At 49.7% G+C, this 14,455-nt stretch overlaps 1 protein-coding gene across 1 annotated transcript in view; it reads left to right on the top strand.

Moving 5' to 3' along the window:
• Positions 1-1,021: 1,021 nt before the first annotated feature.
• PARP1 (poly(ADP-ribose) polymerase 1) overlaps positions 1,022-14,455 on the top strand; it is a 32,728-nt gene continuing 19,294 nt past the window's right edge. The window contains exons 1-5 of the mRNA XM_064709505.1: positions 1,022-1,160; positions 5,428-5,590; positions 6,073-6,191; positions 7,842-8,056; positions 13,112-13,208. Of these exons, the coding sequence (XP_064565575.1) occupies positions 1,041-1,160; positions 5,428-5,590; positions 6,073-6,191; positions 7,842-8,056; positions 13,112-13,208 (714 nt within the window). The 5' untranslated portion in view covers positions 1,022-1,040. The remainder of the gene's footprint in view (positions 1,161-5,427; positions 5,591-6,072; positions 6,192-7,841; positions 8,057-13,111; positions 13,209-14,455) is intronic.

Genomic DNA, 14,455 nt, shown 5'->3' with positions numbered 1-14,455 from the left:
TTGTGGAGGGCTGGCTGAGAAGGCAAAGCCTGCCCAGCACACGTGTGACAGCCTGGAGAAGGGCAGCACAGGATGAAAGCTGTGTCAGCATCTCGGGTTGGGTGAGATGCTGGCGTGCATATCTGGGTGACACTGCGAGCTGCCTCAAACCCACCCGGGGCTGCGCATCCTGCCTTGGGTGATCCCTAATTGCAGAGTCTCTATAAAATTAATGACAAATACTTGGAGTTACTTCAGTGTCTCCTCTTCCTTTTCCCAGGGAAGCTGCAGAGCCAATGCCCTCTGCTGATAGCAGAGGATAATTATCTACTGTGAGTAGGAAAGAAAATATCCAGATCTAATTTATCTAATCCCTCTTCTTTGATTTTATCAGCAGCCCCAGGGGCTGGAGGACACACAATGAAAGAATTGTCGAGGTTGGCAGGGACCTTTGGAGATAGCCATTCCAACCCCTGCCCAGGCAAGGTCACCTGGAGCAGGTGACACAGGAGCGGGTTTGGGCTGTCCCCAGAGAGGGACCCCACGACCTCCCTACTCTGCCATCCTCATATGAAGCAGCTCTTCCTCATGTCGGGGTGGAAATTCTCATGTTTTAGAAATTTTCGTGGTTTAGAAATTCTCATGGTTCAGTTTACAGCCATCGCTCCTCGTCCTGGAGCATCACCGGAATGCCCGCCTGGAGGTGGCATCACGAGGCCCGTATTTGTGTGCGGGAGAGCTGCTGAGCTCAGGTTCTCCCAGGACGCGGGAGCCCGCTCTGTGTCCCTGGGGTGCGGGACAGGGATGCGGGGGATGGTGGCGGGAGCGGGAATCGAACCCGCGATCCTCAGGGCGCAGCACGAGCCGCGCCGCCGCGCCCGCCTCCCATTGATACACAGGATGAACCTCCAGGCCTGCGCAATCGATGCCCGAGTAGCGGATCCACCCGGCCGGCCAGGCAGGTTGGACGCTCGGCGCTCGGCTGGTGCTGCCGCGGGCGGGGCGGCGGCGGGCGCGCGGCGCGGGGCGGGGCGGCGGCGGCGGGCGCGGGAGCGGCGGCGATGGCGGAGCCAGCGGAGAAGCTGTACCGGGCCGAGTATGCCAAGAGCGGCCGCGCCTCCTGCAAGAAATGCGGCGAGAGCATCGCCAAGGACTCACTACGCCTGGCGCTCATGGTGCAGGTACCGCGTGGCGGGGCCGCCACGGGCGGGGGGCGGGCTGATCCGGCCGCTCCGTTCGGTACCGCCGGCGGCGGGGCCAGCCCGCGGCTCCGCTCCCTCCGCGGTGCTCCGGAGCTGCTCGGCCGCGCCTTTCGCTGCTGCGGGGGCGAGCGCAGCCTATTTTTAACAGAGGCGGCTTCGCTCGCCGCCGTGTCCGCAGCAGCGCCGGTGCCCGGGGCAGCCGTGCCCGCAGCGCTCCCGGCCGGGGGGAGCCGCTTTCCCCGGGCTGCGGGGGCGGCTGGAGCGCAAGCCGTGCACAGTTCACCGTGCGGGGCCGGGGGGCGCACAGAGGCGCTTTTGCCGTGCGGGGGCCGAGGCGAGCTCCGCGGCTGGGCTTTCCCGTACCTCGGGAAGCGGCTCGGTGTCCCGGCCGGGCCGGGGAATCCCCACTCGGTGCGCGCTTTGCATGCGAGGCAGAGGAACTGCGGCCCGAAAGCGGCGAGAGGCTGGGGCAGCCCCGGATGGGAGAAAAGGAGAGGAGCGGGCGGACCCGGGTGGTCTCGCTGAGCTGAAACAGCGGAACCGCAATCGGCGAGCGGGCCGCGAAGGCGCGGTGCGCTCTCCGCCGGCCTCGTGGTGTTATTTGCCTTTTGGGGAAAGGATTGCTTGGTTTACTTTTAGAAGGAAGGGAAGAGCCCCGTTCTGTGTAGGGGGCTGGGAGCTGTGCCTGGAGCCGGCATCCCTGCCCGCTGCGGGAGGATGCGGAGGGAATCGCCGCTATCCCGGGGATGGAGGGACTCTGCGGCGTGCTGGGGGCGGGCTGAGTTTGGGGGTGTTGCTGTGAAAGGTTGCTGTGAAAGGCTTACGTGTGTTTGTGTTGTGTGTGTGTCTGCGGAAGGCGAGCAAGGACGTGTCAGCGCAAAGCCTTGCGGATGGATGGATGCATGGATGGATGTTGTGGGTCCCGAGGAGCCGGGTGTGGAGGATGTAGCTCTAGACAGGGTTATTTATATCTCACTTGTGCCGCTGGGGGAGGCGGCTCCGCTTGTGCGAGGCGGGGAGGAAGGGCCCGGTCCCCCCTGGCCTCGCCGGGGCCGCGGGGCCCTGCTGGCTGCCGGGCGGGGCTGGAGGCGAAGCTGCTGTCCCGGAGGGGAAATACCTGCCCGGGCCTTTGTTACCCAGAGCCTCCTTCCCCGGGGAAGGTGCGGGGCCGAGCTGCGGCGTTGGCTCGCACGTGTTCCCGCTGCCTCTCCTTTTGTCTGCCCTCACGCTGCCCTGAGCTGCTCCTCCTCCTCCCCTGCTCCGGCTGCGGCTCCTCGGCTTCCTCCTCACGTTCGTTCCCCCTTCCTCACGTTTGTTCCCCCTTCCTGGCTTGCCCAGCAGCTGAGGCTGATGCGGCTGGGTTGCCCTTCATCAGTGAGGGGGTCAGGAATTGTGGTCTGGCTCGCCAGGGTTTGGTTTATGGAGAGCGCTCCTGGGGACCATGACATTCCTCACAGAGCCTTTCATTGCCAGATATCCCCAGAACTGCGGGTCTTACACCAAGCACTTGTGTTTTTATTTGTTTTCCCCACAACCTCTTGAGTTTGCTTGCTGTGCCAGTTTTTGTACCAGCAGAGCACAGCGTGCTGCTGAGCATCCCGCTGTAAATGCCTGAATTTCACCAGAGCACACGGGTCCCTTGTTTTTCCTGGGCAAATCCCTGCAGAGCAGCCTCTGTGCCAGCGCCAGTGCATCGAGCTCTTCTGCAAACTGTGCTGAAGAAATTAAAGGCAGATACACACCAAGGCCATAGTTGTGCCTCCTGTACCCTCCCTTTTGTTTTGGTTCCTCAAGTGAAGGGCTCTGAATGGCACTGGGATTCTGCTTGGCACAGGGCAGGCACCCAGGCCCTGCAGGACCAGCACAGCTCTGTCTTTTGCTTCCAGCTGGAGCTGAGTGGTTTCTGTTATCTGAACGGGCACTATGAAAGTGAATCGGTCTCTTTCTTCCTTAGTTTGTTTAGGAAACTATGGTCTAGAGATAGGTGAGCTGAGAGAAGTTGTGTAAATAAGGGCCAGCTTGCCTAGAGGTTTCATTTTCCACACAGAGAAGAGTCTGAAACTCCATGTTGGGGAGATTACTCACTGTTTGTATGGTTGTCTTAAAGATGGGCCAGCTCTGCTCTCTTTTGTACTCCCCAGTGCCCTCAAAGCCTTTGTGTTGGGACCAGCCTCGAGTCCTCCTGCACAGCTCTAGACACAAGCCCAGGGTCCACATTGCAGTGTCAAAATTGCATTGCATGTGACTTACAGACACATTGAGAGCATCTGCAGGGTGGCTGCTGTGATGCTGTGAGGGTAGCTGGGTATGCAGTCCTGGCTTGTGGGAAGAGCCCATCTGGAAATAAAAATGTCCTTTGACGCTGGCTGAGGGCTGTGTACAAATCACAAACGTGACGGGGCTGCTCTGGAACGTGCTTTGAGCTGTTGTATTTTCCAGCATCACTTTCAATAAATGGTTATGACAGTGGGAAGATGCCAGCAGCTCACATCTCAGGCAGCAGACTAAGAACTCAGTGTTACAACTTACTTTATAAGTTTTTTGACGAATCACACAAAGCAAAAGCACATTGACAGTAGTTCTATCCAATTACCATAAGCACAGGTACCTTTGGTTAAAACAATGCTTGTGTATTTCAAATACAATACCTGCTTGCAAGCCTTAAAACACAATGCACAGAGCTCCATTATTAAGCTTCAAACTTCCTAATATCTTGCTAGATAAACTTTTCGGTAGCCTAGAGAGTTATTCCAGACAAGTGTTAATACACAGACCATTGTTCTATTTGTCCTTAAATAATTTTTTTGCTAACCTATTTCATGGCTGCTGCTTAGCTCTAATCACAGTCCTACTGCCTCTGTGGCCTGCCTTTTGCAGCTTTCCCAAAACCCTCTAATTGTGTAGATTCCCACACCCTCTTACAGTTTGGGTAGATGGTTGGCTGTAGTTTGGGCTCTCAGATGTCCTGGTGCCATGCTGTGGTCTTTGGTGCCCTTTCCTTTTCCTTCCTGCTCATGCAGAAAGCTCTGCTGGTGTTTTTGGCTTGGAGATCTCCCTCCTGTTGGTGAGTGACACATGGAAGGCTTTCCTAGGTCGTTAGTTCTGTATCATCAGCAATTATAATTACACAGCACTGAGTATTATTAGTACAGCAGCTGTTTGTGTGAGTTATTTGCAGCCAAACCACTGTAAGGTTATTTTGCCTGGTGGGTAACTGGAACAATGCCAGGATGGTACCCACTGTGTCTGAGTTTTAAACAAGTGCTTGGTGTGGGGCAGGGCACTCTGGAGCTGCACTTCAGGGAAGATTTGGGTGGTGTTTCTGTCCTGATCCCAGGATCATGGAATGGTTTGGTCTGAAAGGGGCCCTGAAGATGATCCAGTTCCAAGCCCTGCTGTCGGCAGGGATGCCCCCCAGCAGATCAGGTTGCTCAGAGCTCCATCCGGCCTGTCCTTGAACACTCCCAGGGATGGGGCAGCCACAGCTTCTCTGGGTGACCTTTCCCAGTGCCTCACTACCCTATCACTACAAGCCCTTGTGAAAATTCCCTCTCCAGCTACTTGTAGGCCCACTTCAGGTATTGGAAAGTGCTGTAAGATAGCCCTGGAGCCTTCTGCACGCTGAATACCCCAAACTTTCTCAGCCTGTCTTCACAGGAGAGGTTCTTCAACCCTCTGATCATCTTTGTGGCCTGCTGTCGACCTCTGATGCAGAATTTTAATTGGGCTCTGGTGTTCCCACTGAATTTTGTCTCCACCTCCTGCAGGCCACTCAGGAGTTACCTCAGGCCACAATCCTTGGAGCTGCCCTTCTTATCTTGTGCCTGCCATGGGTTCTCCAGCATAGAGACTGTTTACTTGAGAAGTGGCTCTCAAAGGGGTTGTGCAGTGAGGCTGCATCAGCATGAGGGGCTGGTGCAGCCATGCTGAGGTTGTGATTTTTTTTTTTTCTTTCAGTAAAACAGATGGTCTGAGCAGCAGGGTGATGGACTGGTTAAGCTAGCTAAATGCTCCTTCTGTGTCTTTCCACTTTGGGAAAGTCTCTCCAGCAGCTTGTCTGTCTTATTAGATTTTCTTCTTAGACTTTGTCCTAAATAGTATCCATCTCTTGATCTAAAGAAAAATAGAAAGAAGAAATTGCGTGCTTTTACCCATATACTCCTTTTTATTTTGGGCTTTGTTTTGTTTTCCCCCTTGAACCTGCTTGGATGGTTTCATCTTGGCCTGATGTGCTTTTTTTTGCCAGTCCCCCATGTTTGATGGCAAAGTCCCTCACTGGCACCACTACAGCTGCTTCTGGAAGCGGGCTCGACTCGTGTCCCACGCAGACATTGACGGCTTCCCCGAGCTTCGCTGGGAAGATCAGGAGAAAATCAAGAAAGCCATTGAAACTGGAGGCCCTGGAGGAGGTAGGCTGAAGCCTCCTGGTGTTTGGAGGTTCATCTGGAGCTGTGCTGTCTTTTACTGTGCTGTATTATGGTGATTTGATGCCCACATCACTTCAGTGAGTGATGTCAGAATTGCTGAGATGTCTCCACACTGCAGGGTGAGGATGCTGACAGTGTCATCCAGCATGTTAAATCAGTGAGGAGAAAAAGCCAAGTCACTTGGCAGATATATTGAAAAACATTTCATGTTATCATGATTGGTGTGTTTAGTTTGTTGTGCTGTGTTGTCTTAGTGGTACCTTCAGCTCAGTGCATGGTTGTGGTGGCTCTTTGGTGCTTTAGAGCATGGACTGCTTGTCCTGCTCTCTGTTCAGATTCTGGACAAATGAGTGGCTGGAACCCAAGAGGTTTATTAATGCAGACTGCTAACAATCTGGGGCAGAGAATAAGAAAATAAGGGAATGCGTACTAAAGCTGAATTCTGTATTTGCTTTGTTCTCCAGGAAAAGGAGGGGAACAGGAAGGAGGTGGTAAGGCTGAGAAGAGCCTGAATGACTTTGCTGCAGAATATGCCAAGTCTAACAGAAGTACTTGCAAAGGCTGTGAGCAGAAAATAGAAAAGGTAAAAAAGTTCTCCATCCCATCTTTTCTCTCACCAGTTTTAATTGAAACAGTTCCTTTTATAATTGTTTCCTGTCTGTCCTGCATATGGAAAGCACTTGCAGAGCTGCATTTCTGAGTCTGAGCAGCAGCTGTGTCCTGGACAGCTGACAGTAAAGGCATCCCTCAGGCATGGTAGCCTGAGCTTCAAGCCTGGAGATCCCTCCTTTCACTTGGGTCTTGGAGCAGGCTGAGAATGCTGCTCACCAACATTTCAGTGGCAAGGGAACCACCACTAACTGCAGCTTTTCCTGCTTGTTGCTGCACTGCAAACCACCTACTTGTTGGACATCTGAAAGGCAATTTGCAGTAAAATAGGATAAGATCATATTAGCATTGATGTTTGAGTGATAGGGACATAAAGTTAATTATGAGCATAAAGTTAATTATGAGGTGTGCTTTTATGAAGCTTGTTCATGTGAGTTTTGCTTGGTAAGCTTACTGGAAGTTGGAATAAAGACAACAGGATTACCCAGTTTAAGTGGATTTTGAACAGAAAACTGCCTTCAAAGATGACTTTTTCAGCCTAGCAAGAGTAATGAAAATGGTAGAGGAACTGTAGTGAAAGGGTTTGAACAAAAGTTGCAGACTTCAATGGAGGAACTGTTACTGCTTTACAGACTTTTAGTAAGCATCATTGTTGGTAACCTGTAACAACATGCCCCCTCCAGAATGCCTACCACTGGGGTCTTGTGTCACTTTGACCTCAGGGCCAGATCAATTAACAAGAAGGGAATTGCATTCACTGAGAAAGCCCAGTGGGGAGATTGAAACTGTACCACCCATCTTCTCCGCCCGCCACCTGGACTTCCCATCCTACGGGCTCCCAAAACCCTGGCTTCAGCATACTCAAAAGTCTGAGAGAAAGAGCCTTTTAGAAGGCTCTCCTAAGCACCAAAGTCAGGTGTATCTGGTGAGTGCAGGGAAATGTCTTCTGGTAGAAGCATGTCCTTATAGTCTCCATGAATAAATGTTTGGGGGTGTTTTGTCCTGTTTCAAAGGACATATTGTTTGGGACATCTGTCCCTTCAGGCAGTGGCACACAGAATCCTTCCTGGATTGAGGCACTGCCCCCCTTAATGCTTGGGAAAAGGAACCTGCAGGTCTGACTGAGAGCTGTCAGGCCAAACCATAAATCATCTTGCCATCCAAAAGATACTCTCTCTTATCTCCTTGTGTATACAGCTTCAGCAGTGTGTTCTCTGCCAAGCCACCTATTAGAGAATTAGTTTATCATCTTTTATCCCATGAGCTTCCAACTGTGCCCGCACTGGCTGGATAATCGTCTTCTATCTGGCTGGCTGCTTCCCTTGGATGCTCTTGGTATCTGCACTCTTTTAAGAAGCTGAAATTGTCCCTTGCCGGCATAGATGTTGCAGGAGGGCTCGTGACAGGACCTGTACTGGACAGTAAAAGCGAGTTCCAGGGACTTGCTGCTTTTAATCTTCTTTTTATTAATGTAAGTTGTGTAACCTGTCTGGAACGACGCCAGTCTCTCATAACACAAAACCCATTGTTGCATTAGTCCCCCTTTGAAACACGAAACATTAGGTATTGTTCTGGGTCCTTACAAATTGGAAAACTGCTCTTGTGTCACTTTGATCCCCCTCAGGGCCAGATCAGGATTTCCAAGAAGATGGTGCATCCTGAGAAGCCCCAGCTGGGGATGATTGATAACTGGTACCACCCCGACTGCTTCGTGAGCCGCCGGGCCGAGCTGGGATTCCTCCCTGCCTACGGCGCCTCCCAGCTCCTGGGCTTCAGTATCCTCAAAGCTGAGGATAAAGAGACTCTGAAGAAGCAGCTCCCAGCTACCAAGAGTGAGGGGTAGGTGGTGAGTGTAGGAAATTGTGTTGTCTGGAGGAGGCATTGCCTTTAAGTACATCCGTGATGAATGTTGGGGGATGTTGTTGCCTCTGTTGGAGGAATATTGGTCATAGGAAGGTTTAATCCTTCAGGCAGATGACAACAGACATTCCCTGTCCCTGGGAACCTGCAGTCCTGCCCCCTGTGACTGCTTGAGGAAATGCAGAGACCTGCAGGTGTGACTTGGAGGGCTGATTCAGGGCTTTCAACCATAAAATAATGCTTGTGTAGTACAAAAGGATACTGGGCTCTCTGTCTCCTTGTGTGATACTGTTATCAGCAGTGGTTTCTCTGCTCAAACCACTTGTTAGAGAATTGATTTGACATCTTTTATCTATGAGCTTCTGAACTGTGACAGGCACTGAGTCTGATAATGGTGTTTATTGGCCATGTAGTGCTTCCACTTGGATGCTTTTGTTTGCTGAATCTTTTATAGTATGTCTGAAATTTCATTGCCTTGCATTGAGATTTGCAGTGGAGGCTCTTGACAGGACCTGTACTGACAGAGAGGTGTTTCCAGGTGACTTGCTAGCTTTGTGAATCTTTCTTTTTTTAATGTAAGCTTTTGTTACTTGTTCTTGAACTGACTTTGCCTGGAGTCATGCTTCATAACACAAACCAGTGTTGCATTGTCCCCTTGAAGGAAGGAACATTAGGTATTTCTGGATCCTACAAATTAGGAAGATCTTGTCATGGGGAAACATTGGGTTTGTCTGTGTGGATTTTAGACTGAATTCAGCTTTGCTTTTGCAAAGATTCACCATGAAAATGTCCAGTGAGGCTGAGGTCTGTTCTGAGAAGCTGTGGCCATGTCACAGCTGTGCAGTCTTTGCCAGCATTGGTCCTTCAGGAATGCAGCTGATGTGTGTGGTGTGCAGTTCCTTGGCAAGCCACTGCTCCAGAAGCATTTGGCAGTGCTGTGGGGAGAGCCCTGCAGCACCCAGCGTGGGGCTTTGGCCACAGCCCTGTCAGGTTCTGTTCTGTTCACCTCTCTCAGCTGAACTGGCAGAGGCCAGGAGGAGATGTGTATTCCATGCAGGGATTTTACCTCTGTGTGCATTGCTTAGTGTAAGCAGAAGTGCAGTATTTTAATGCACTTACAGGTTTTCAAGTAGTCCTTTGCTTTTTGTGCTGAGATGTGAGTTCTGCTTTGTCCTAGAACAGGGAGTTTAACAGGGTTATTTGTAGTTTTCTCCCATGTCCTCAGCAAAGCTCCAGAGATTTGACTGTGTGAGTGCTTCCCTTGTCTGCCCTGACTCTGCTTTTCTGGGCCACTTCTGGGATGCTATGCAGAGTATGAAGGCTTTGTAAAGAAAGGCCACAGAGTAATTTGCCAAGTCACTGTGTAAATAAAAGCCCAGAATTGCAGTGGAAAAAAGCTTGCACTGGAGATGGAGGGTAATGTGAACCAGGACCTCATGCCAGAAAAGCAGCAGGATGTCTCATCTTTCCTGCTTTCTAAGCACCTCCTGAACAAGCTCCTCAGCCTTGAACTTGCTGGCTGGCTCTTGTGCTCCACTGCCTTCTGCTCTTTGGGCTCTGCTTGAGCCAGGGGTGGCAAGGGTCAGCTGGAAAAATCATTGCCTGTCAAACAAAAATAATGGGTGAGAGTGTAAATAAACAGCATGAGTGGAGGAGTGTGGTGTGCTAACTGTCTGGTGGTTTTGCTGCCAAGAAAGCACAGGAGTTATGGAGAAGCCAAAGGAAGAACACTCCAGAAACCTGAATGAGATGCAGTTACCTCAGATAATTCACCTTGTGCATTCAATCAGATAACAGAAATTACAGCCTCTTGCAGAAATTATATTAAAGTGTCTGTTGCAAGTGAGATTCTCAGAATGATCTTTAAAGGTATTTCTAAATATGCTGCATTAGAATTGTATCTTGAGTCAGAAGTCTGTGCAGTTGAGATGTGACACATCTAAATTCAGGTGCTGCTGCTGCATGTCCAGCCCATACTTTGAGGATAATCTCAGGCTTGGGGAGTGCCATGTCAGCCCTTTGTGTAAGAGTGGCATTGAGATTGCCTTTTTCAGATGGGAGGGGTGAGGTGTGGAGCAGGGCTACCCAGAATAAGTTGGAAAATCCTTTCTTTGTGAAGACCAAATACGGGAGGATTTGCTGCAAGGATCCTGGCTCCTTTCTCAGCCCGTTCTGGGTGAGACATGCAGCCCTCCCTTGGGCTGTGGGCTGTCCTGCTCAAGCACTAACACTCTGCAGAGCTGGGAAAGGAGGATCTTGTGTCCTTGCCTGCAGCTTCTCTGTGGAAAGAATGCCTGAATGCTGGTGTAGGAAATGCAGGAGCAGCTTGTGAGCTCCTTTTGACAGCATTTCTTTGGCAGTGTGTGTTTTGTCCTCCTGCTCTGAGCTGTAATACTCCCTGTGTTTTCTGCCTCACTTGTTCAGATGGAATTGCTGCCCAGGTCAGGAGCAAAGTGCCACTCTGGAGCTGTCATGCAGCACTGGATTAGCTGCAGAGGTGACCTGAGGCAAATGCTGAGTGCTCAGGTCACCAACAGTCTGGCAGTGCTTTACAGAGAGGAGGTGAAAAAAGGAGTCCTTGTTGCTCCCTGCTGGGCTGCTTGCTTTATCCTTTCCACGTTTTCATTGTAGGGAGGGGAAAAGGTGATTGTGACAAATAGAGTAGATGGTCAGGAAGGGCCAGGCCACAGTGGGACAGCTCACTTCCCTCTTCATCTCCTCTGAGGTTGGAATAAATCTTGTGTGGCTTCCCTGAAGGTGAGGAGTGGTTGGCATTGCCTGGGAAATGCCAGTCCTTCCAGCAAGCTGTTGGGCTGTACCTGTCAGCAGGAGAGGGGGTGTACACAGCAGCACTCCACTGAGGTGGGCAACACATGGTTGTGTGGCCCAAGGATGGAAGATCCTTGTGTGTGTGTGTGTTCTGGTGTCAGTGAGGGTGTAGTTTACACATTGTTCTAAAATGTGCTGCTCTGGGAAGCTGCAAGATGAAGTCAGCTTTGCCATTCCCTTCTCCAGGCTGTATAAATTGATTGGTGTTTGCTGTAGCCTTGGGCATGGCAGAGAAGGTGGTGAGCCATAGCTTTGTGCCTCCCTGCAGCTGGGATGATCCCTCCCACTCCATGGTTTGTTCCATGGCTGGAGCAGGTGCTGTGACTTGCACTGCTGCCCCTTGACTGTGAGGAGAAGCTGCCAAAAGAGAGTTGCTGCTGGAATTTGGCTGCATTCCCTGGGTCACAGGGTCTCTCAGCAGAGTGATCACCTTCCAGGGGCTGCTGTGCTGGATTGGCTCCTTCAGGAGACAAGTTACAGTGTGGGAGTCACTGCTGGCTTGCTGGAGGCAGCCTGGCTGTCAGCAGGCTCTGCAGATACCCAGGCTGGGCACCCCTCCTGAGCACTGACATCCTTAATCCTGCTTTGGGAAGGTGCAGAACGCTTTGCACTCAGGCTGGGAAGCTTTTCACAGATTCTGTTGTGCACCCCTGACTGTTATAACTCAGAGAAGTCATTGTCCTCTTGATAGGGCTCAGTGGATGCTCTGGTCTTGCAGAGGTTTTTCTGAAGCAGTTGCTGGCAGCACAGTGAGGCTCTTTCCCCCCACCATGAGGCAGGGAGATGTGCACACAGCCCCTGCTCACTGATGGCAGCTGGCAGGGCACAGCTGGAGGATGAAATCTTCTGCCAAACCAATCCCTCAAAGTGCTCTGAGCTGTGGTTTGGTCAGAGGTGCTGATGGTGGGCTGGTGTGGCCACTGCAAATAAAGTGAGCACTTAGGGAATTTTAGGGAATTCAAGTTACTTGAACTCCAGGTCTCATGCAGGAGTCTCTGGGAGGAGAGTACCTCCTAGAAAGGGAACTGTTTAAAATTGTAAATAGAAGAGCAATCAGAAATGTCAAACTTCATGGCTTAACCCTCAGCCACAGCTTACAAAGTTGAGAGAGGCTTTCTTAAAAAGAGAACTGGCTGATGTTTCATAACAGAAAGCATCTCTCAAAATGGGGTGTGTGATCCAGGCTGTGTTTGTGCTCTGCCTCGAGTTGCAGGCCTGTCCTATCTCAGCTGGGATAGAATTTCCCTTGGCATCCTCCCAAGGAGAGCACACTCCAGGCAGACAAAGGGGATGACATGACTCTGGAAACAAAAACTATCTTCTTCTGAAGTCCCTTGTCACTCTGAAGTCTGCCAAAATCCCCCAGTTTTCATTTGGCTTTCTTTTTCTAGTCTTTCTTGAGCAGTGTTTTCTGTAACTTCTCCCTTCAGCTCTAAGTAGCAAATAGCAAAAAATTTCCACACATGCAACTCCCAAAAGTACATGACAAAAGCACTGTGAGCCTGGAAGCATTTTCCAATGCTTGCACTGAAAGTTTCTAGAAACTTGCACCGGTTTGGTTTCAGAGCCCTGACTTAATTCCAGTTTGAAGAGAAGCTAGGTGGGAAATACCCACCTAGGGAAATACTCCTAGGGAATATTGGAAATACTCCTAGGGAGTTGAGAAATACCCAACTAGGGAAATACTCCCTTAGTTTCCCAGTGTGTTAATTCATTAAAGTATTGTGTTTGCTGTCCTTTATTTCAGTATAGACTGCCTAAGCTGATCAAGCTGGTGATTCAGCTGAAAGACACTGTGGTCTTTTTAACTCGCGTTGCTACACCTCCCCAAATTTGGAGAGCTGTTCAGTTATGCCTTTGGTGTACAGATGAATAGATGAGATGAAAAGAGATGAATATAGATGAATATGCCTGAGAATGTTGCAGTCTTTCACGTGCTCTTCTCCCACACCACAGTTACCCTGTGGAAAACCTCTGAGTGCACCTGACCTGATTGAGGCAGCTCACATTGCAGAGCCAAGTGCAGGTCTATACTCTAGCACTGAGGAATTTGAAAAATGGATTTGCCTGCCAAAACTGAGGATATTCAAGGCTTTGCAGATATTGGCAGTCAGTAATCTGAGCTCTGGTAACTGCTGGACAGCCGTTTCAACAACTTCCTTTCATGTTTGTGTGGTTTTGTTTTGTTTTGTTTTTCTCTGTTAGAAAGAGAAAAGGAGAAGAGGTAGATGGAAACGTGGTTGCAAAAAAGAAGCAGAAAAAAGAAAAAGAGAAAGAATCCAAGCAGCAGAAACAGCTGAAGGTGAGTTTTAGCTGCTCACAACCTAAGAACTGCTTGGTTGGAAGTCTCTGGAAGAGCCTCTAGAGAAGGCTGTGCTTTGTACCCAGAGAGAGCAATGGCAGCACAGCCCATCCTTGTGCTGTCACTGAGGCTTTGCTGAAGGGAATTCACCCTGCTCCTTTCTCTCCAAAGACAGGAAGGATGTTCTCTAGGACTTGGGTTTATTGGATTTAAAGAGATTAGGTTAAATGCCTTTTTTCTGAGAGGCTGGTTCTGGGCTCCTTCATGTATCAGCTGGCTGGAGCTTGGAGCCTGAGCACTATTGCAGAAAAGCTTGGAAAACAATAAATAGCTCATTGTAAAAATTAAATAGCAATAAAGATTAGATTAATGCAACTTGTGCATTAATCTAGTGCAACTAGGTTAATGAAAAATCAAATCTTTTTCACCCTCTGGTGAGATGTGTTCAGTTCATGGGTACAAATTGTGATAGATCACAGCTTTCTGCCTGTCACTTTTAGGATATTGTGGGAGGAATCATCAGTAGAGCTTGAGGAATTTTTTATTTATTAAAAGTTGCCAAGGAAAAAAACTAACAATCTGACTTTGCTTTAACTGAGGTCTTAATGAAGCTGTAGAAAAACACTGGCTCTGGTTTTGTACAAAAGCTTTTTTTGTTGTGTGGCAGTACCATAATTTTCAAAAAAGATATTTTTAAGATTTTGCTGCTGCAGTGCAGATGTTTTGGACAAATGAAGGCACTTTGTGGATCAGGGTTAAGTTTGGGTTCACTTTTTTTTAACAGCATTTCATTAAGCATGATCATTAACACTGCAAATTACACCACTTTACCCAGTAAACCACTTCTTCCAGGGCAGACTACATTTTTAACTGTAGCCAGGGGATAACATTCAGAAACTATCTGAGATATTTTAGGATGCTTCTTTGCTTCCTAACCCTTTCAAGTTCTGTAGAAAACCCCAAAAGAATATGCATGCTTCTCCACACTGCTGCAGGTGTCTGATCTGGTAGAAATTCCTCCAATGCTTAGTTACCTTAAAGAAAGAACAGCGGCAATCAGCATTTGTGATTTTTTTTTTTCTGGAAGGCTCAAATGCTGCCACATCCCCACTGCTCTCAGTGTCAGCTAGGTAGGGAATGTTGTAAGGAATGTTGAGGCTTTCTAAATAAGGGCACTGATATTTGAAGGATGTGACTTTAAGGGTCTGTTTTAGGTGTTTAGAAGTGGGTGTGACTCTTCCTTTTGG

Source organism: Zonotrichia leucophrys, chromosome 3, assembly GCF_028769735.1.
Source record: "Zonotrichia leucophrys gambelii isolate GWCS_2022_RI chromosome 3, RI_Zleu_2.0, whole genome shotgun sequence".
Classification (NCBI taxonomy): Eukaryota; Metazoa; Chordata; class Aves; order Passeriformes; family Passerellidae; genus Zonotrichia; species Zonotrichia leucophrys.
The sequence above is the reverse complement of the archived record's forward strand: the minus strand, read 5'-3'. Positions and strand labels throughout refer to the sequence as shown.